This window comes from Phoenix dactylifera, unplaced genomic scaffold (genome assembly GCF_009389715.1).
Source record: "Phoenix dactylifera cultivar Barhee BC4 unplaced genomic scaffold, palm_55x_up_171113_PBpolish2nd_filt_p 000848F, whole genome shotgun sequence".
NCBI lineage: Eukaryota > Viridiplantae > Streptophyta > Magnoliopsida > Arecales > Arecaceae > Phoenix > Phoenix dactylifera.
In genome coordinates this window covers 110,760-132,547 of record NW_024068212.1, presented here as the reverse complement: position 1 = coordinate 132,547, position 21,788 = coordinate 110,760, and the positions used below count along the sequence as shown (strand labels likewise).

Genomic DNA, 21,788 nt, shown 5'->3' with positions numbered 1-21,788 from the left:
CGGAAGGCTTCCTAATATGACTCTGTGAAGTACCATGCAGCCTCCCAATAGGGTTTTACAACACCAGCTTCAGGTAACACTGTTACCTGTCTACTAGTTCTGTTTACAGCAGTAGTGATAGAGCCTGACAATTAAAAGAAAAAACAGTTTTTTAAAAAATAGCTATAATTTCATTTCATGTAAAAATTTTATTGCTTCAATGCCATTAAGCCAAGTATGCCTCCAAAATTTGAAAGAGATTCATAACAGCAGATATTCGGATAAGCAAAGCAGAAGGAACAATTAATTCAACCCATTAAGTTCATAAGAAATAACTAGAATCCAAACTAAAACGAGCACCTCAACTCAATTGGTTTTGAGTTCATACAGTGGGCTGGACCTTGCACTCTCCTCACAGTCAGAAACAATCTCCTTCATGCTCAAATGAGAAGCGAACACAAGGAGAGGCTTCAATCTAGGCACAGATATGGGCTCTGCCTCAGAGTTGAGAATCTGGAGAACCCTTCTCATTGTAGGCCTCTGGGTGCAATCTGGATTTGCACAGCTTAGACCCACAAGCAAAAGTCTCAACATTTCTTCCCTATCGAACTCGCCATTTAATCTTCGGTCTGCAGCTTCGATAAGCTTATCCTTTGAATACAATCCCCAAACCCAGTCAACCAAATTGACCAACTTATGATCCTGGCCATCTTCTGCATCAATTGGCCTCCTCCCACAACAAATTTCTAGTATCACGACCCCGTAGCTGAATACATCGGTCTTCTCTGTGGCCTTACCATACTGGAGATACTCGGGTGCAAGGTACCCCATTGTTCCAGCAGTCAAAGTTGAAACAGGGCTCTTATTGTGATCCATCAACCTTGCCAAGCCAAAGTCTCCCAGTCTTGGATTAAAATTGGCATCCAGCATTATATTGCTGGTCTTTATGTCTCTATGGATCACTTGCTGCTCGCATCCTTGATGCAAGTAGGTGAGAACAGAGGCAATGCCAGTGGCTACATTGTACCGCCGGCACCATTTAAGCATCGATTCGGGCCTGCAGTAAAGGGCCTTGTCGAGGCTCCCGTTAGGCATGAACTCGTACACGAGCAACAATTCATCCTTCTCGGTGCACCAACCTTCAAGCTGGACTAAATTCTTATGCCTCAAGCAAGCTATTATGGACAACTCCCCAATGAACTCTTTCTGGCTTTGTTGGGCTTGCTTCGACCGCTTCACTGCATATGTGATGCCGGATCTAGGATGAACCGCTTTGTATACCATTCCAAATGCTCCATTTCCAACAATTCTGCTGCTGTGAAATCCTCTGGTCGCTGAGCTGAGCTCCCTATAGCTGAATTTTCTTGGGCCCTTCAAGAGCTCTGATTTCAAGCCCTCTTTTTTACTTGCTTTGAACTCCATCCATTTTGTAACTGAAATCCAAACAAGGATAACGGAGGCCATACTAAGAGCCACAGGACCTATGATTGCCAGGCTGAGACTGAGCTTCTTGGGAGAGCCACCATGAGGGCCAGCGACGGGTATCGTCGGAATCTTGCTCCACGAGCTATCAGACACATTGTAAGGAACATGAGATGAGAGATTAGGGGTAGTGAACCCAAAGGTCTGGAAGCTCCACCCCTCGATCGTGTGGACCTCAGTACTTCCCTCCGTTGCTGCTGAAAAACCAACATACATGTACTCCTGAAAATGCTTTGAGAGGTCATATTTCATAAACATGATTGGATTTTCAGGCTTATCATCACTCGAGTTTCCCAGCCAGATCTTCAGCATGCTCTCGTCATTGTAGTAATCGATCCAAGCTGTGATCAGATTCCCACTCTTGAGTTCGATACCGTGGGGGCTAAGACCCTCCGCCTTCACTGAAATAGGGCTGTTGACGTCAAAACCGACATGGTTATCACTCGAATCATTGAATCCCTCATCCAACCTGGTGTCAAATTCAATGGCAATGATAGATACATTGCCAGTGGCACTTAAAAAGTTAAACAGACCAAGATACCCGCCTGTGCTTCCAAGTGTTCCATTGCCCGGGGACAAGAAGAACGTGAAGCCGTCTCCATATGATTCGGGATTTGGGTTCGTGATCGAGAAGGAGAACTTGGTAGAGAAGGAAGCAGAGACATTCTCTCTAGGGTCATAGAACTGGATAGGGAGGTTGCATATGGCAGTACCAGAGCTCGATGAGGGCACACCGGTCTCTCTAGTGAGCCCCACGGACCCGTTCCTGAGATAGGAGTCTCCGAGAAGGGTAAGGTTGAGGAAAGAGAAGGATGCGAAGTCGAAGCTTGTTTTTTTGGCAGGGGCTTGTGCAGAGAGTAGTAAAGTCAAGAGAAGGGAGAGGGGGAAGAGGGAGGATCTTAGATGAGCGCCCATGGAATTTAGCGAGAAATGTGGCCAATGTCAGCAAGTTTGCGAGATGGATTGGAGTGGAAGAAGGGGAAATGAAGGAACAAAGAGAAGAAAAGGAATTTTCTCGGATGTGGATTTCATGGAAGAATGAGAGTAGCTGAAGTTTGAATGGGGAGAGAGAGAGACAGAGAGAGATGAAGCATTCCAGAAAGCCACAGGGAAGGAATAAGCTCTGGCCGGTTTCTGGAATTTCAAATTCAGAGGGGCTCTGTGAATTTGGAGTTTACCGTTAAACGGTCGGAATGGGCGCGTCGTGCATGTTTGAAAATTGGGCTTACAACGGTCGGGAAGGGCTTCGGCCCGCCTGCCCCCCCATTTCACGTGGCGGCTGGGCAGCGGGGTGGCCTGGTGGGTCCACACGAGGTGTCCGGCAGGAATAGGCCAAGACATGGTAAAAGAGATAACGTTAATGCTTGCCAGTTTAGCATTTTTTATTTCTGAATTTTAAAAATAAAATTACACAAAGCAAGATAATAAATATATTTCATATTATTATTTTTTTATTATTTAAAAATATTTTTATTATTTAAAAATAAAAAATTATATTTTATTATTTTTAAAAATAAGAAATAGGTATCTCTTAGAATCCTCGCCAACGTCATAGTTATCACTATTTTAGTAGCCACCGCTGCTGTTTTACTTAAATGGAGGGCTCGATTATCCTTCTCTCGGAAGGAGGCGCATGTTAAAGGGCAAAACTGTGAGGAAGGCCGACCTATGTTGTACCCTGCCCCAAAGCGGACAATACCTCCTGAAGGGACGTAATCTTCTTTCTCTGTTACAGTTCAGTGGGGGCTAAGGTCTGAGGTCGAGGGAACCCCGACCTCATCATTGGCACGCCAGGTAGGGGCTCTTGATCTCAGCTCGGAGCTTCGCGCTGGGAGGCTGATGTTGTGGGAATAAAGGGTCTCGGACTTACTCTCGCATTGACTGAATAGCGTAAAGATCTGTGCCTTAAATGGAGGGCTCGATTACTCTTCCCTCATGAGGCGCCTTTTAAAGAGCAAAACCGTGAGAGGGGCCGACCTGTGTCGTACCCTGCCTCAAAGTGGATAATACCTTCTGTGGGGACGCAGTCTTCTTTTCCTGTTCCAGTTCGGCGGGGGCTAAGATCTGAGGTCGGGAAAATCCCGACCTCATCAAGATCTATGGAGAAGAGTTTGGGGTAGTCGGGACAGAACTAGCTGTAGCCAATTTGGGTAGAAAGGTCGGCCAATGTCCTCTGGAGGTGAGTCGAGATCGGTGAATAAAGACCCGAACTCCTTCAGGTTGTATATATCTTTCTGTTGGATCGCCAAGTGGTCGCTTTGTGATCTGCACAAGAAGATGGATGGCAAAGTTTGGAGTGCTTTGAGAGCTGTGCGGTAGGTAGATTTGTGTGAAGGAAAATGAATCCTTCTGATACAAACCCTATCCTTTTGATTGACCAGGTGTCGGACTCTTTGCAAGAAAAGCTATAAATAGTCAGCATTCGTTTTTTTTGTACAAACCCTATCCTTTTTAGGAGCAGCTGAGGCCACGTAATTTCCATTACACTAACATCATATTATGCAAGATAAAGCAAACCCATTGCATGCAGCATGGTTAGAAGCAAAAGGCCCCAGGAGAGAGAGAGCTTATAAGGCTGAGTCAGCATGCAGAATGGAAGCAACACTGTTGTGAGCTTTGTCTATCTTCGTGAGGGCAAGCCACGTAGGGGTTCTTATGGCGATGGAGGAGAAGTCTGCCAACTGCAAACAGGTTATCAAGCTCCTCATCAGAAAGTTGGAAGATTAATAGCCCGCTACCAGGAGCCGTCTGTGGTCGTTGGGAGCCCGACATCGAAGCCGGACCTGAAAGTTATGCAGTCTGGCTCGTCGAGAGATTAACAGAGCCAATGGACGATGGGACGGAGAACTGAGTTGCTGCAAGAATGACGCTGTTGGCATCATGAAGAGGGAATGCAGGATGCCGGAGAGGCTGCCCCCAATGCGGGAGAACTGTGAGAAAGAGGGGAGGTCGAGGTTGGGGGTGTTGGGGTAGGAGAGAGGCTCCCGATGGGGGGGAGAAGTAAAGGTTTTCGAGCAACATAGCATAATATAGTACAATACTTTCAAAGCTAGTACCAAGTTATAAATAGATTGATCTAGCACATAGGTTTAGCACCTATTTATTTAGTACAATAGTCTCAAAACCCATTGTCGTAGGCGAAATAGCAGTCGATTTTCAGCAAAAAAAAAAAATAGCAGTCGATTTAGTTCATTAAATTCTCAACAGATTTAAGCATAAATTTCAAACCAATGTCAGATCACCATAGTTTCTAACATTCAAGTTACATACGAGCAACTTTAGATAAAACAAAGCCCAAAAATAATGATAAGTGTTGATATGAAAAATTTGGCCTAGAAGATTTATTAAGATTACTAGATTTTAAAATTCTGGGATCAAACTACGTTTAAAAAAAGAAACCGCGTATCGAAACGAAGACATCTATGCAAGTCAAAGAAAATTATGCAAATATAATCAGAGGCCTGTATTCATTTAAGTAAAGCCAGTCCCTCTTTCAGACTGTATGCGTAAGTGCACCAGCGGACGTTTAGACACCATACAACATAATATTATGCCAGCATTTTCACACAGTAGTCCACAAAGGTCGAGAAGGGTGACCCGCAATAAACATAAAATTCCAACTACAAAAATGAGTTGCTTCCAAGTTGATTTTTTTTTGGTTTCACTAGCAAATACTAAACATTTCAACAAGCAGCACAAAATACTGTAAGTTCTCTGTAGGTGTTAATAGCTAGAATTTGCTTTTTGAGAAGTTCTACAAAACAGATATAAGATAAGTATTGCTTTTTTTAAGCCAATCTTGGGTTGCAATTGAGGCAGCTGGTCAACTGCAACCACGTTAAAAGTAGACACGGGCATCGGGCCGTGCCGGGCCGGCCCAGGCCCACCGGCCCGGCCCAGGCACGGCCCGCTTAGCCTAAAAGCTAAGCCCGGCCCGACCCTAGGCCCATGGGGTGGCGGGCCGTGCCGAGCCCTGGCACGAGATGGGCCGTGCCGGGCACGGCCCATCACGGGCCGCGAAATGGGCCGTGCCGGGCACGGCCCATCACGGGCCGCGAAATGGGCCGTGCCAGGCACGGCCCGTAACGGGTCCAAACGGCCGTGCCTGGCACGGCCCGTCTGGCAAATAAAATCTGCCCGTTACGGGCCGTGCCAGGGCACGGCCCGTCTGGCAGGGGGAAGAAAATAGCCGTTTCCAAACGGCAATTTTTTGGTTTTTACCCAAAATACCCCTCCCAATAATCCAAAAATGGCTAATTTGAGGGGTATTTTGGAAAAAAAATATTTGGAGTCTTATAAATACCCCTTTCCTCCCTCATTCTCACCACACCAAACCAACTATTCTCTCCTTCTCTACTACTACTATTTCTCTCTTCTAAAGTGCTCTTCTAGCAATTTAATTTTTAGTTTGCATTTAGCAAGTGTTCAAGTGCTACACAAGAGGAGGTTCTTGTTGAGAAGAGAAGGTCACTCCTGTTGAGAGCACAAGAGGAAGCTCAAAAATCTGGGCTCTACCTCTGCCCTCTGACCCTCTACTCAATTCCTCCTTGTGGTTAGTTTTTATTTTTTTTCATTCATCAATTTAGATATGTCATCTTTTGAGGAAAGTCATTTTGGCATTCCTCCTGTTTCTGAGGGAGAAGAAACTAATCCCCAACCCCATGTTCCTAGTTCCTCTAGAACTAGTGAACCGAGTGAAGATCAAACCTCTTCTCGTAAGAGGACTAATGCTGTATGGAATGAATTTGATAGAATTATGGTTGATGGAGTCTGGAAAGCAAAATGTAAAAAATGTGCCAAACTTTATAGTTGTAGTAGTAGTGGGGGAATAGGCAATTTAAAAAGACATCAAGAAAGTCATAGGATACATGATTCTCATGCTCAAAGTACCTTTAATATACAAGGGGAATCACTTGTAGGTAATTTTGCATATAATCATTAAAATCAAAGAAAAGCACTTGTAAAATGGATAGTTAAGGATGAATTACCTTTTAGTTTATGTGAATCTTTTAATTTTGAAGAATATGTTCAATTAAACCTACAACCTGCTTACAAAAGAACTAATAGGCGTACATTTAGAAGAGTAGCTATGACTAACTTTTTAGCAATGAGACAAAGTTTAATTGAAACACTTTCTACTTTAAATGTAAAAATTTCATTAACTTCTGATATTTGGTCAGCATCTGTAGGTAGTAATTGTTTTATTGTCATTACTGCTCATTATATTGATAATGATTGGCAATTAAATAAACGTATTCTTGCTTTTCGTGCTTTTGATTTTCCACATTCTGGGCAACAAATTTCAAATGCCATTTATCAAACTGCATGTTCATATAATATTAATGATAAAATTATGTCTATTACTTTTGATAATGCATCTAATAATAATTCTGCGGTTACATTATTAAAGGACTCATTGCATCCCATGTTAAATAGAAATTTATTGCATATTAGATGTGCATGTTATATCTTAAATCTTTCTGTTCAAGTTGGCATGGGCATGATTCAAGATGTCATTTCAAAAATTAGAAATGCAGTTTCTTTTATTCATGCTTCAAGATCAAGACTTCAAAAATTTAAGGAACTATGTATAAATCATGGTAAACATTTTAAAAAATTTAAACTTGATGTAATTACTCGTTGGAACTCAACATATAGCATGATACATGATGCATACCCATATAAAAACTTATTAAGTGCATATATTAATGATCGTGGATTAGGCTTTACATTGACTGAAATTGATTAGAATAAAGAAAAAAAATTTGAAAGATTTTTTGCTTAGTTTTTATAATGCTACTAATGTTCTTTCTGGTATTTATTATCCAACTTCATGTTCATTTTTACAACAATCATATATAATTAGTCAAAAATTTGCAGAATATAGATATGATGATGTTTTAATGCCTATTATTGAACAAATGGAATCTAAATGGAATGAGTATTGGGACAAGATATGTCCTATGCATAACTTAGCTGCTGTATTTGATCCAAGAGTTAAATTGAATGGCGTGCTAATTTTACTTGATGCATACTGTGAAAATATGATTCAAGATCCTGAACCTGCTAAAATTGAGGTAAAACAACTTCTTTATGATATTTATGCTATATATGATGAAAAAATTCGTGGATCTAGATTCTCCGTGCAAAGCTTTATTTCTTCTTCTAGTAGTTCTCGTTCGTCATCTATTTTTTCATTCATTGCACAGAGAAAACACACACATGCTTCAAGTTCATCTTCATCTTCTTCATCTTTAAGTAGTGAACTAGAATTTTATTTACGAAATAATCTTCAGTCTGCATATGATGAAAATCAAATAGAGAAACGCTTTGTCGCTTCGCTCGAGCAGAGAGGATATTCTGGGACGAGGCACAGGAAGTTCAGACAATGGAAGGAGAACCTCACTGGCTCCTCAATCCTTATCTCAGGAAGTCCCATCTGAACCTTCGCCGGCGTCAGAACGGGAGTCTGAAAAGTAGACAGCCTTCTCTAGATGTATTATCTTGGTGGAAGAGTGTTAAAAATCAATATCATGTTATGTCTGCAATTGCACGCGATATTTTAGCTGTGCCGATGTCCACGGTAGCATCGGAATCCGCTTTTAGTGCAGGTCGACGTGTTCTTGACGAAAAGAGAAGTAGGATGACTGGCAAAACGATTGAGATGCTTCTCTGCTTCAAAGATTGGTTGGATGCTGAGGCGAGACTTCAAGATAAAGATGGACAAAATACAATATCCTCTGATGATGATGATACAAACACTACTGAATAGTGAATACTGAATCACTGATGATTAGTAAGATTTCTTAATTTTTTATAATTGTACATTTTTATTTTTTTAATTGTTAAAGTGAGTCATCTCTATTTTTTCTCCTTTCTTATTGTATTCTGGAGGTCAAACCAAGGTCCAAACCTCCCTTCATGTACCATTTTGATTTAAATTAATAAACTGGTAGGGGTCTATGCCAAACCCCCCACCATTAAGGTGGCTTTATATTAATAAATCCTTAGTTTTCAATATTTATTAATTTATTAAAAAAATTATTTTCATTTATTTTAAGGGGGACGGGTCGTGTCTGGCCCGGCCCAGGCCCGGTTCAAGCCCTTATGGGTCGTGCCGGGCTGGCCCGCGGCCCGTTCCGGGCTGGCTCGCGGGCCGTGCCGGGCTCAGGCCCTTATGGGCTGTGCCGGGCTGGCCCGCGGGCCGTGCCGTGCTTGGCCCACGAGTCATGCCAGCCCAGGCCCTTATGGGTCGTGCCGGGCTCGGCCCGCGGGCCAAGAATTGGTAACCCAGCCCGGCCCCCTTTTATGAGCCGTGCCTAGCACGGCCCGTTTCGTGCCGGGCCATGGGCGGCCCGGCCCAGTACCCATCTCTAGTTAAAAGTAAGGCATGCTAGGCAGCTAGAGGATCACTTATCCTACCATGATGCACATCCACTTTCATGGCGTTCATTATTAGAACAACGTAATGACAATTTAGTATTTTCAATACACACCCGTAAGCAAATGTGCTCTTTTTCTAAATCCTAGTTTTCTTTATCAAGTGAGTTCACTGGAGAACAATAAGAGTTTCTGCGCAAAGATCTGACAAAAGTCAATTTGTAAGCTGTGGAAAAATGTTTCCCTTAAGGAACTCGACCATTCTATGAATCACTTCTTATGTACAAAAATAGGAAGGTTAAATCATGGACCTTACACTTTCTGTGGACCTGCAAAATAAGGCCATGCAATCAATAGTCCAACTGCATGCAAAATAATTGGTACATGTACTATTAGTGTTCCAGTTGCAAGTTGAGCACCATACTGACAGCATGATGGTATCAGAACTGTGAACTTCACGTATATCATATTTTGGAGTGGGGGAGTGTTGACAGAGGAGGGGGGTAATTGAGCATGCACATCTCCTTGACACCCCCAAACCACACCCACACTCGCACACCTAGAGAGAGAGAGAGAGAGAGAGAGAGAAAGAAAGAGAAGAAAAATCAGTGCCACCACTCCTGCCACCAGTTGTTCTGGAACCAACTATACTTCACTAAACATAAATCATGCCTAAATAACGGGTACATATGGCACAACAACCAGGCCATTGAGGGAGCTCCGCAGATACACCACTGTCTAGATCAAAGGTCACCATGCAGGCAAGTGACAAAACATGACCATGTTATCATGATGGCAAGTGGAGAATACGAGGCAAAAGAACTGCAGAAAACGAAGATCGGATAACACCATCAGCCTATAGTTGATGTGCAAAATATACATTTGGGAATAAAGCATCCTTGGTTGCTTTGCTTAGAACTCACCTTCATTTAAATCAAAAGAATTCTTACGACAGAAGATTTCTGTTGGCTCTAGATGTTGATTGGAAAGTAAAATTTGATCCAAGCATTCTCTCCTGCAAATACCAGTGTGCTATATAAAATCAAATGAACCGCCTGTTATATAAATTAGTAATAAAGAAGGGCTCTTAGTGTGCAAATCAAAACAATGTGAGCATGTGCCCGTCCATGTCACACATCCCAGTGAAAACTTCAATACTCAATTCAGACATTTTTTGCTATGAAGATCCTAACCAACCAGAATACTATCATCTCATTTTCAGGATTACTTTCAGTAAATTTAAGGTTACTAAATAGATGCACGATGCAATTAATGCAGCAACAATTACTACTTTAAAACTGTTGAAACTTGTAGAAAATGAACTCATATGACAGCATAATATCTATAAGATATGTGCATGCTTTTATCAATAGTCAGCTAAATAGAAATCAATTGTTCACCTTGCCCATGAAGGAATGTATTTCCTTTTGCGCCTAATTTCCTCTTCCGCATCATCATCCTCAACTTCAGAGTCTCTGTATGGAGACATGTCATATGACTGCAAAAGCAATAAGATCAAGATCAAGAAGAATCAAGGTTATTAGATCAGCTAGCAACTTCATACTGAATGGATGCAGGTCATTGTACAGATCTATTCAGATTTAAAATTTAACAGCAGAATATACTCTTGTGGTTCATCCAAGCTAGCAATTATTTTCATTACTAATTGATAAACTAAATTCCTCTTAGACAGCCTTCTAACATATAGCACTTAAGCGAAAACGAATCCAGCATTGCCAAATAAAGACTCAGTTATAAACAAATAAAATCATGGGGAAGTTAAAGTAAACAAAGCCAGCATAATGACATTACTTCTGGTCGCAAAAGGACAACTAATGAGTAATGCAGAATCCAAATCTGCTAGGGCACTATTACCTTTTCAATATCATTTAATTCTTTAGACACATCGGGGCCTGCAAAGTTACTATTTCCATGTTTCCTTTCCCTCACTACCACCTCAGTGGTGTCGGCTTCCAAATCAGCAGGTTTTCTGCACCCAGCAAGTTCCCCCTCTTTTTCTGATTTCAGTTGCCGATTTGCTTGTTCCATCAATTCTTTCTTCCTCCGTTCCTTCTCAGCCTATGAAAGTCACGAAATATATGTTGATGTAAGGAACATACCGTTCAAATGGATATTAGAATATTCAGGAAAAAAATTGAGATAAAAGCTTACTTCAGCTTTGCGCCGAAGCTCTCTCTCCTCTTTCTCAGCACAGAATTTTTCCTCCTGTTCCCTTTGCAATTTTCGAGCTTCGTCAATACGTCTTCTCTTTCTTTCCTTTTCCTTTCTTTCTTCTTCTTCTCTCTGCCTCTTCCTTGCAGCAACTTCTGCTTCCTTTTTCTTCCTTTCCTCTTCTTTCTGCTTTTGCTTGAGTTCTTTCTCCTGCTCTAACCTTGCACGCCCTACCTTCGCAGCTGCTTTCCGCATTTCACGCTCAGTTTGTTTCTTTTCTTCAAGACGCTTCGCAGCTTCAGCTGCCTCTAACGCTTTTACTTTAATTTCTCTCTTCCCTGAGAGGCAACAAGGATCACATTACTAAGGCATCAAATTAAATGAAGCTTTCTCATTTTGCTCATGTAGCCACAAACAGTGATCAAGATTTTTATCACTTTTAGAATATAGGATGCAGTAGGGGTGAAGACAACATATTGGTACCTCATACTATTCACTTGCAACCTTGTTAGACAAATCCTATTTTCAGAGTATTGGCATATATAGCCTCTACTCTTGTCATTCTTCCTTTGTCAGTTTATAGCACCTAAATGTAACTGACTGCAAAATTTGAAGAAAACAAATATTGCAGGCAGCAGCTCCAACTTCAAGACAAAAATCATCTACAACAATTGCTACTTCAGGAAGAAAAATGGTTCTTTATGCATGAATATAATAATATTTGTAAGATGGAATATGGCAATTGGCAGCTCCTGCTTAAAACAAAGATACACCTAGAATTGGAAAAACAGTTTAATTGTAGACAACAAGGAGTTGCAACCTCAGAAATTTCAGCAGCTTCTGCATTTCAGAAACAATAAAAAATAAGAAAAATGAAATTTAAATGAGTACAATAATACTACTGTAAGCAGATATTGCATTGTGAAATCTTTAATTGTATTATGTATGAAGTTGGTGATCCATGGAAATATAAAAGATCTTGCTTAGTTTCTACAAATTTAATTGCATAAATATCAAAAAAAAGGAAAAAGAAAAAGAAAGAAAAGCTGATGTTTCCTTTAAATTCTTGCAACACTATGTCATTATCACATCTGATTCTATTTGTAAAATTTGATTTTTAACTTGCAAATTTGCATTATAATGTTTTAAATTATTAAAGCTCAACTCAGAAAGTCAAGGAGAAGAGTGCACTATAGGATTAAATCCTTACATTTGTCAGTTTTGGGGGGAAAGAAACAACACTGTTCATCTTTGATTGAACATGCATTGCTAACCATAGTCAGACTAACCATCTGTTAAGTTGAAGTTATTTAAATTGCATTTTCATACCAAAGTAACCAAACAGAAAAAATTTCACCTTTAAACCCATGAATCTGACCCAAAGCTACATTGCAAGCTAAGAGATCAAACATGCAAGACAGGGGGGAAAGGAGAAAATCAAATTAGAAATCAAACCAAGATCGTATTGTTTTTGATGTAATTTTAGGTTTGGAGGACTTTTAACTTTCATTTGTTTTTTAATAGACAAATAATGAGTTTTACATATCATAAAAACACTGAAAATGAAAAAAAAAGAAACACAGTTGGATGAAACTTTAGTTGGCTTTTCCCAAATTTCTTCCCATAAACGTTAATGAATCTGTAAATAATGCAACATAAATTAACAAAATAGATCAGTTTGTTATAAGTTGCTGCATAATGGATTGTTAACCCTACGGATAGTTTATATAGTCTTTTAATTATTAGAATTCCAGAGGGAAAAAAAAAGCCAAAAGGAAGAAAAATAACCTTTTGCTGTTGCTGCTTGCTTCTTTTGTTGGACAAGTGGAATAAAGGAAGATATATTGGACATAATATTTTTGGGCTTGCATCCTTTTCCCAGATGCATCCGGCTTTTGTTTCTATCCTCTGCTTTTCCAGAAATTTCTGGCTTACTTGACCTGCTACTAATAGATTCAGATGCTTTCCGAACTCGATTTCCATTAACTGGAAGACTATGCTTCTCCTTATCCACTATCTTAGGCTTCTGGGCACAAGCATTTTCCACAACCGAATGGACACTTTTTTGAGCCCCAGAGTAAGACTCCGTGTTCAGAGACTCTAGACTACCTCTTTCAGCAAACTTCTTGGAAACAGAAACTAAAGATGGTGCATTATCATAAACTGCAGTGACATCTAGAAGAGCTTCTCTGTTAGTTGACACCTTGATCTCTCTTGGGCCAACCCTCTCTTTCGACATGTCTAGTCCATCTGGACTTTCATTTTCTTCAGTGGTGCTTGTATTTTCATCAATACGAAAACATACAAGCTCTGGGTTAGAACCCACTGTCTCTGAACTGGCGCCACTTCTACCCCAAAACTTTTTCTGGCTGGACTTTTCAACTGCAGGGCTCAAAGGAGGCTTACTAGTGAGCCATCCGAATCTTGCACTTGAAGACGGCATACTGTGAGAATGAAGCTTTCCATTGAAAGAACCATCATATTCTAATTCCAAGTTAAAAAGACCAGAAAAATTCTCACCTTCACTTTCCCTAAATTGTTTCATATCAACATTATTAGAATGGATTGGATTGCTTGACTTCATGTGCTCCAGAATACCAGCAGGTAAAGATTGATACATATCAGGAAGTCTATTAATTTTATACTTGGTGGACAGGCAAGAACTTGGGGTAACCAAATTCCTAGAATTGCACAACTGCTCCAGCACAGAATCCCGTTCTTTTGTAAGATTCGGAATATCAGAATTATAGAAGTCACTGTCCTCTAGTACAGAAGAAACACCAATACTAAATCCCTCAAACTCTGGCATGGTCTCATCGCAATCAGCCATGCCAACATCACATTGAGACAATCTCGCTGAATCATAAAAACTTCCTCCTGTATCACACATTTTTCTCTCTTCAGTAAATTCCACATAATAACCAGGACTCTTTGGTATTTTATGTCGTAAAATGCTCTCACTATGTGTTAGGTCATGACTATCTTCCGACATGCAAAATTCTTTTAGATTAATGTCAGACATTTCAGAGGTTCCGGCTTTGTTTGTTAAATAAGTTCCAGATATTCCACCTGCCAAATCATAAAAAGGCGCTCTTCGTCTATCTTCAATTTGCAAGGGAGCCACCATAGTTCGTTCATCAGCTTTTAAGCAAGAACCATCCTGCCAAGCAAGACTAAAATATGAGTTGCTATAACAAGAAAAGTACGAACATAATTATTATTATTATTATTATTATTATTATACATATATATATTTATGTAGGCCCATATGTAGACACACAATACCAAAAAGAGCTGCAAAATAAGCACAGTCATTAAACTCAACATTTTGAGAAAAATGATTTCATCAATTAAAAACAGATTGCCTGGTTAGGCTATTAGATGAACTCTGACATGCAATTTCAGAAGGTTACTAGCATAAATAATATAACATAATAGATACAAAAAAATCATATATATATATATATCATATTAAATGAGAGATTTTTTTTATCCCCAATAGAATTGATATACAGCATTCTTTCGAGAAGTAACTTGAACAATCAAAAATCATATAGTAATTAAATATAAACAGTAATATACACCTGCTTACAATTCTTTAAACAACAGAGGCTTAGTTTGGTAAATATTAAGCAGATGAACGTGAATCCCCATTCACAACACACAATAACATACACACACATATGCACAAACAGGTAATGAACATGCATGCATACACACATAAAAGTGCACATGCACATGCAAGCAGCTACATGAACACATGCACACATTCTTGCTAGCAAACACACAAATTACTGCAGTATAATTCTAATTATGCTCTGCAATACAAACATAATGTAAAGAAGTTACAAGAGCTCTATACCTCTCTAACACGAAGCTTCTTACTACCATGGAGAACTTCGAGAGGGCTTTTGAAGACTGCATTTGCAATTTCACTTTTCAGTTCACTTGGTAAGGGAGATGACTTTAACTCCAAACCATCCCCAAAGGCATTTTCTGAACTGATCTTGCTTCTGCAGCCACTGCCCTTCTGAACATGCAGGAGAGGTTTAAACCTCATCCTAGGAGAAGTTGCGAGGATGTTATTTGATCGACCCTCCATTTTTCTCCTTTTAGGCCATGAAATTTCACATGCAGGAGCAACAGTTTCCATTGATTGCTTTGAACTAGATGCATCATTCGTTCCAACTAATCTACAAGAATCAGGGTTTTTTGGCTGGCTAGTCAAGCTTCTTAAGAAGTAACGAGCTTCTGGTGCTGCAATTTGAGCTTCTGTATTGTTTGGTGTTTCTACGTGATGAATGACATTTTTTTCTGGAACATTCTTTGAACCTCCATAAATATCATCTTTGATGGTTTCCAGCTGCATAGATATTTTATCAGGGAAAGGTATAATGAAAGCATTTACCATAGAAGAACCAAAATTCTTATCAAGACTGCTAGAGCTTCTTAAAAAATAACGAGCTCTTGCATTGTGAGCTTCAGCCGTATTCGGCATCTCTCTGACAAGGAGCTTCTCCTCAGCATCTCTGATACCAGAATTAGTCACAGTGTCCTGAGCTGAAAAATGTTCGCCAGCTTTTTTTAAAGAAACTAAAACAGAATCATTTGATTTACAAGAACTGATAATCTTATTACTGATAGTTGAACTCTTTGGCAGATGCTGGCATTCTACCTCCACATCATGATTTTCAGCAGCACCAGACATCGATATGGGTGTTGCAACGCCTGTCTTCCCAAGTTGCACTGCAGTGGTCTGAGCTCCTTCAGCTTCTATGCATATATCATCCGTTTCAGAAAACAATAATGCTGGACCAACACTGAGAAGGGTCTCTGTCGGATTGATTAAACTGCCATTTGGTTCTTTGATGAGCAATCCCTCACAATTCTCATTTGTAGGGCACTTCACAGGACTGTCGATGGAATGTTTCTCACTAGCAACACACACAGACATCACTTCCAAAGCCGACATAACAGATATATGTGAAGGTATATTGTCACAGTTCATGAATTGGGAATTACGTTTTCGATTCACTATTCCAAGTAACTCCGAAATCTCTTCATGAACATCATCTGAGACCCTGTTGATCTCATCTATACTTCTCATGTCTTCTAAGGCAGGTAAGACAACCTCTTCCTGTATCTGCACAATTGCTGGAGAAAAATGTGCTGTTTTTGAAGCTCCGTGGAACAATTCTTCTTTCATTGACTGCACAGTGTCCAATTTTATATCAGTCTCAGAATTTCTGCCCTTAGATTCTTTCCTCAATGAAGAAATGGAATTACAATCCAAACCCATATGCTTCTTACCATCAAGTCGATGATGTTTTGGTTCAACCACGGAATTGGTCATAATAGACTGCCTGCTGGCTACAATGCTTGTTTGCAAATCAATAAGAGGTACACTGCATTGCTCTTCCAATTTATGCTTCACCAGCCCTCCTGATGAACTTTCAGAGCTACAATCTCGTGGAACACTTTGTTCACCTGAAAATTTTTTACTATAGTTTAGCATAGAGTCCCTCATAAGGGATGGATGTGTCAGCTCATTTTCAGAGATACAATGTGTTGGTTTCAAAGACAATTGGACGGGTGTCTGAGAAGGCTTTTGATTGCATGAACTAGGGTCGGAATGACACTCTAAGTCATCTACTTCAACAAATTTATGATTCTCCTCTGCACATTCATCTGAAAATCTGCCAGCTTCCTCTGTTCTTTGCCTAACTTGTCCAGCGCGCAAGACATCATCTTGAGGCTCCTTGCGTGTTAAAGAACCATGCGCATTCATAGAATCTCTGCAAAAGGAATCTTCTTTCAGAGATTGCATGTGCATCTTTAAAGGAGTAACCTCAGAGGTGTACTCTTGATTTTCTTTTTTAAAAGCAGTAACAGGGTTGTCATTTGAACCACAAAATTCAATGCCACCAAAAAGAGGTTTCTTTGCTTCAACTAGGGAATGGGTCTGAGGTAGCTCTGGAGCTGCAGTGTATGGTATCTTCATCCCAGAATTAACAGGAGAAGATGCATCTGAGGCAAGTCCCTCCACTGCAGTTTGAGTAGCACATCTCTGTGGAGGCATGACATCATCAATGTTATTGACTTCAAGAGTGTCCATATTTGCTGACGTAGCTGGTGAGAAATCCATTTGATCTTCTGATGCCTTCTGTGCTCCATATTCCACAGGTTTTAAATGTTTGGCTGGTTTTGATAACTTGTGAAGAGAATCAAGTTTCTGAGATGTTCTTCTTGATCTAGTGACTCGACCATCATCTACATTGTCAAAAGCCAATGAGTTCTTCATAACTGATGTTTCTTTAACATTGCCAGGCTTGAGGGAGGCAACCCTAGACCGAGTCATTCTACCGGTATATTGATCAATAGTACTTTCATATCCAAAACATGTAATTTTTGCTTTCTTACTGAGACGATTCTCTAAGTCCCTTTGCCTCGATCTGGAACGCTGTATCCTTGCAAGTGGGTCAAACCCAGCATTAGCCTCAACAGATTTGAAGCCTATTATATCAGAATCTCGTTCACTGTCTTTAAGGAAATTATTAGGAACCACTTCATCAGATAGCTCTGCATAGATATTTTGATTTGAGACATACATGTCATTAAAGAAGCTACCGGGCTGGGACACATTAGTACCCTTCAGGGCAGGCACGGTGTAAAGATTGTTGTGGTTCATTGAAGGAGTGGTAGCCTGCAGATGTGGGAATAAGATCCCTGAAATAAGCTGTTCTCTTTTCATTTCTGCAAAAACAAAAATATGTTCTTTAAAGAAGAAAAAATATATAACTGAGACTAGAAAAAAATGCATATAAACAATTGAAGCTGAGCTCGATGAAAACTATAAGACTGTTTCAATAATTGCCACAATTACTTTGAGGAAGATGTAAACACAGTATGATTCTTAATAAAGAGTATGTATTTAAATTTTAAACCACCTCCCCCACCCCTCACCCCCCAAAATCCTGTCCCTCTCTTTGCGTCTTGCATTGAAGACATAAAACCAAGGAAACGAAAGAACAAACGAGAAGAAGCTTAGGCATTGTAATGACCGTGCAATATCAAGGATAAATAAATTGCTAGCCACTTTACAAAATATCCTCAGAACAGATGCACAAAATACGAGTATGAAGCCTCTATCTAAAATTAAAACATACCATTTAAATTCCTAATAAATAATCCATATCCATCAGAAAAAGTGCAAAACATAACATGATAGCAGCTTATATGTGCAGAAAGAGTTCTAAGTACTGTGATTTGGTCCACGACTAAAGAGGAGTTCAATAAATATTTCCACATGCTGTCTATCAGCATGAGGAATACCTGAGTTACTACACTAAAATGGCAAGACTTAAAATTCCAACAAAATGGATGATAGAGCCATTGAACCAACCCGAGAAAAGGAAACAACAAGTTTTAAAACCTATAATCACAGGATATCAAGTAATATGTGTGCAAATGTTGTAAAAAAAAAAGGGAGGACTACAGACTCACTGAACTTAGAAGAACCACGGAGGAGACCTGGCATTAAGGTCCCAAAGCAATGAAATCAAAAAAAAAAAAAAAATGGAGACTCTGGGACTCAATCAGATAAAGACATTAAAGAGAAAAACATGGTTCACCATATGACAATAAGAAAAGCACACATATAACATTAGAACTGATCAAAATGAAACAACGGGAAATGGATTTAAAATTTGACTAGCAAATAAATAAAAAACATTTATTAGGCTGAGAAATAAAAAGTAGTTTATTTCAGTGTCACAAAATAGGAATGACTTACTGTAACGTAAGCCACATCTTTATAAAACTGAAAATGGATATGGCATAAAAATTAGAGGCCATGCCTCAGAGCGGACATGTCATAAGTTTGAAATTCATATCCCACATTTGACACTGCACAAACAAAAACAAAGCATATGCAGGGCAAGTTGCAAGCGTAGCGCACTCTGCAAGGTTTGGTCCTCACATTTCACACAAGCATGAAACTTTATCATCACGACACTTTTTTCATGACATTCAAGTTCTCTCCCCAGCGTGCAAGTTAACACAGTCTGGGAATGGTTAAGGCACAAACCTGGTCAGTCTGGCCTCACCCCTGAGGCCCTGACATGGATCGCCATGCACAGAAAAGGATAAGGTTCATACTATTAGCTCAGATGGTGCGACAAAGTGGCTCAATACAAAGCTGGGTGTCTTGCACCTGGATGAAGGCCTAGGGTAACAGATGCATTTAGATCACATTTCTATCATGCACCATTGTCCTTTGCTGATTCACTCAAGGCAGCAGGCCACCAATAGCTACACACTCATCAAACTTAAAGAATGGGTGTCACAACTCTGTTGCATTTTCCTAAAACCTTGATGCTAGGAAAAAGGTAATCCAAAAAGAGGCACATCTTGTGGTACACTGGTCTGTGCTACAGCACAGCAGAGCTCTCAATGATGCATTCCTGCGTTATTCTGAAAAACAATAAAACAATGAATCCAAAGCACCACAATGCTTTGAAGAGTAATGACCGTAACTGTTAGCGGTACTCTGAGAGGTATGGACGGCTTTCCAAATCCAGTGCTGAACAAAATCAAGCAGTGTTGAGTACTTAATGATACTTGTGGCTTCCGGTAACCTAGAGGTCAAGTTGTCCTATAAAACCGTGCAACATGAGCAAAAAATTAAAGATTTAAAGAAAACATTCCTGGATCAAGCACCTAAAACCTACCCTACAAAAGGAACTAAGAAAAAGGAATGCTTTCTACAATAATCAGCGCTAAATACATATTAATCAGAACTCTCGGGCAACTATCGGCAACAATTCAAGCTAATTATGGCCAATGTTTCAAGAATCTGAGGAGGAAGACATACTACACCAGAAACATACAAATGCCATAGTTCCAGACACCAAGTAAAACACAAGAAAGAACCAGAATGCCAGAGCTTAAAATTCGTAGCAGTATATTGAACCTATGAAAACCCTGTGACAAATTCAAGAAACCTTTAAGCTACAACGAGTTCAAAATCAAAAACCAGAAAGCTCCCTTTCCTTTAAATTCACAACAAAACCCTACATCCTAAACTCTCGATTCAGTAATTTCACCAAGGTAATAAGAAATCTTGAAGAAATTTAGAAACTTCTCCAGAAAGAACCGTATTGGCTCAAAATCCTAGAAACCCCAACGCGAGGGAGAAAGAAATCGAGTACCATCAATATTAGGGAACCCAGGTTCAGCCGACTCCGTGGCCCACAGCCAAGAAGGAGGACGGGTGCCGTCGGCGAGGAGGTTGTAGGCCAGGGATTGAACATGGGACTTGATCTGCTGCCTGAGCTGGTCCTCGATCCAGTTCTTCCGCTCGAAAATCTGCATGAAGAGGTGCTCCATCGTCGACATTTCCGCCCAAATCCGGATCAATCGACGGTGAGAGAGGTGAATCTGGAACCCTAGCGAGACGAAACCCGATGGGAGTGAAACTAGGAAACCGAAGGGGGGGAAGCATTTGAAAATTTTGAATCGGGGAGGCCCGGACTCCGGTACGGTGCACCGCCGGACATTATTATAAGGGCTCTGGGATGGGTGTTCGGCTCCACGATAGCAGACCGGGCCAACCCGACCGGTTCGCATAAACCGGAAGAAATGCATCTGGTCACTGGTGCCATTCCCATTTGCTAATATCTTCGGCGATGTAAGGAGGTCAATTAGGGACAAGTTTGTTCAGTGTGAATTTTATATTGTATCATAATGGGAGTTGACTAAGATTTTGGTATCCAATACCCCAATAACAGTAGTTATTGGTTATCTAGTTATAGATCCAAATCTAAACCAGATCCAATAACAATAAAAGAGGATACGGTAAGCTATTTAATTTGAATCACAATATAAGCCATTGGGGGGGTCAAAGTGGAGTTGTATTCTGCTAGATCTATCTAATCTTGCGGAGAATTTATACAGATTTGGGATCAAAATCTAAAACAAAAGGTCTCAAACCTTTTTCTTTCCAAAAAGAGCCTTTACAAACTCTTTGCCCTGTTTCAAATAGTTTAATTGTGGTCATATTAGTGTTAAACCCATGGAAGAATGCCCACTAACTAAAAGGTATAGAACGGAGGAAAACAAGAGGCATGAATCCTACGAATGTTAGTTATTTGAAAATAAGTTTCATGAAAAGCATTCACACCGAAAAACCACACCATTCTTTGAATGCAAAACAAAATTCTCTTCCTATAGATAACAATAGCATTAATGGTAAGCATTGCAGGTCAAGTCCATTGTAGCCATGTAGCGTTGTGTTTAAGAATCATTGGAATATGAATTCTCAAATTTGAACTGTACTAATTGGCAGAATAGGGTCTGATCTAAGCTTTTGGTCATGTTTATCAGCAGATCTAGAGCAATACTCTCCTTTTGACTTCAATGGTAGATTGAATATAGGGTTAGTAGTTTTAGACTGGAAAATTTGAAAAGAAATGGTTGATGTCGATTAGGGGATTCATGATGCATTGGCTGTGTGGATAACTGGCTGAACTTATACTTCAGCAATACTGAGGACTGAAAACCGACGCATGTAGTGCGTGTCAACTTTTTTTTTGCAACTTTAAAATAAATTATGTATGCCCTAAAGATCATATAAGGCCTAAAATGAAGAAATTAGAATAACCCCAAAAATCTAAATCAACGGTTAAGAGCCAAATAATCTAATTAAATAAATCTATCATAATTAAATAATCAAACTTATTATATTATAAAATTTTAAATATTTTTTTGGTATCATA

The 21,788-nt window shown here is 39.9% G+C and overlaps 2 protein-coding genes across 2 annotated transcripts; both read right to left on the bottom strand.

Moving 5' to 3' along the window:
* Positions 1-208: 208 nt before the first annotated feature.
* LOC103713307 (probable L-type lectin-domain containing receptor kinase S.7) lies at positions 209-2,575 on the bottom strand. The gene has a single exon (XM_008800185.4). The coding sequence runs from the start codon at positions 2,374-2,376 to the stop codon at positions 346-348; it is 2,031 nt and encodes a 676-aa protein (XP_008798407.1). The 5' UTR covers positions 2,377-2,575; the 3' UTR covers positions 209-345.
* A 6,633-nt stretch (positions 2,576-9,208) lies between these two features.
* LOC120107390 lies at positions 9,209-20,537 on the bottom strand. Its single transcript, XM_039120655.1, has 8 exons — positions 20,223-20,537; positions 14,876-17,766; positions 12,802-14,173; positions 11,014-11,351; positions 10,717-10,920; positions 10,242-10,339; positions 9,765-9,856; positions 9,209-9,663 (listed from the first exon to the last, which is right to left on the bottom strand). Exons 1-8 carry the CDS (start codon positions 20,407-20,409, stop codon positions 9,629-9,631), a joined length of 5,217 nt encoding a protein of 1,738 aa, XP_038976583.1. The 5' UTR covers positions 20,410-20,537; the 3' UTR covers positions 9,209-9,628.
* Positions 20,538-21,788: the final 1,251 nt, after the last annotated feature.

What these genes read in the sequence shown, in the direction of transcription:
- LOC103713307 (XM_008800185.4), bottom strand. Translation starts at nt 2,376, where the DNA reads ATGGGCGCTCATCTAAGATCCTCCCTCTTCCCCCTCTCCCTTCTCTTG.
- LOC120107390 (XM_039120655.1), bottom strand. Translation starts at nt 20,409, where the DNA reads ATGTCGACGATGGAGCACCTCTTCATGCAGATTTTCGAGCGGAAGAAC. An exon ending in TGGGTTCCCTAATATTGATG is followed by an intron (nt 17,767 to 20,222) that starts GTACTCGATTTC and finishes TTGTTTTTGCAG; the next exon opens with AAATGAAAAGAGAACAGCTT. An exon ending in TACATTCCTTCATGGGCAAG is followed by an intron (nt 9,857 to 10,241) that starts GTGAACAATTGA and finishes TGGTATTTGCAG; the next exon opens with GAGAGAATGCTTGGATCAAA.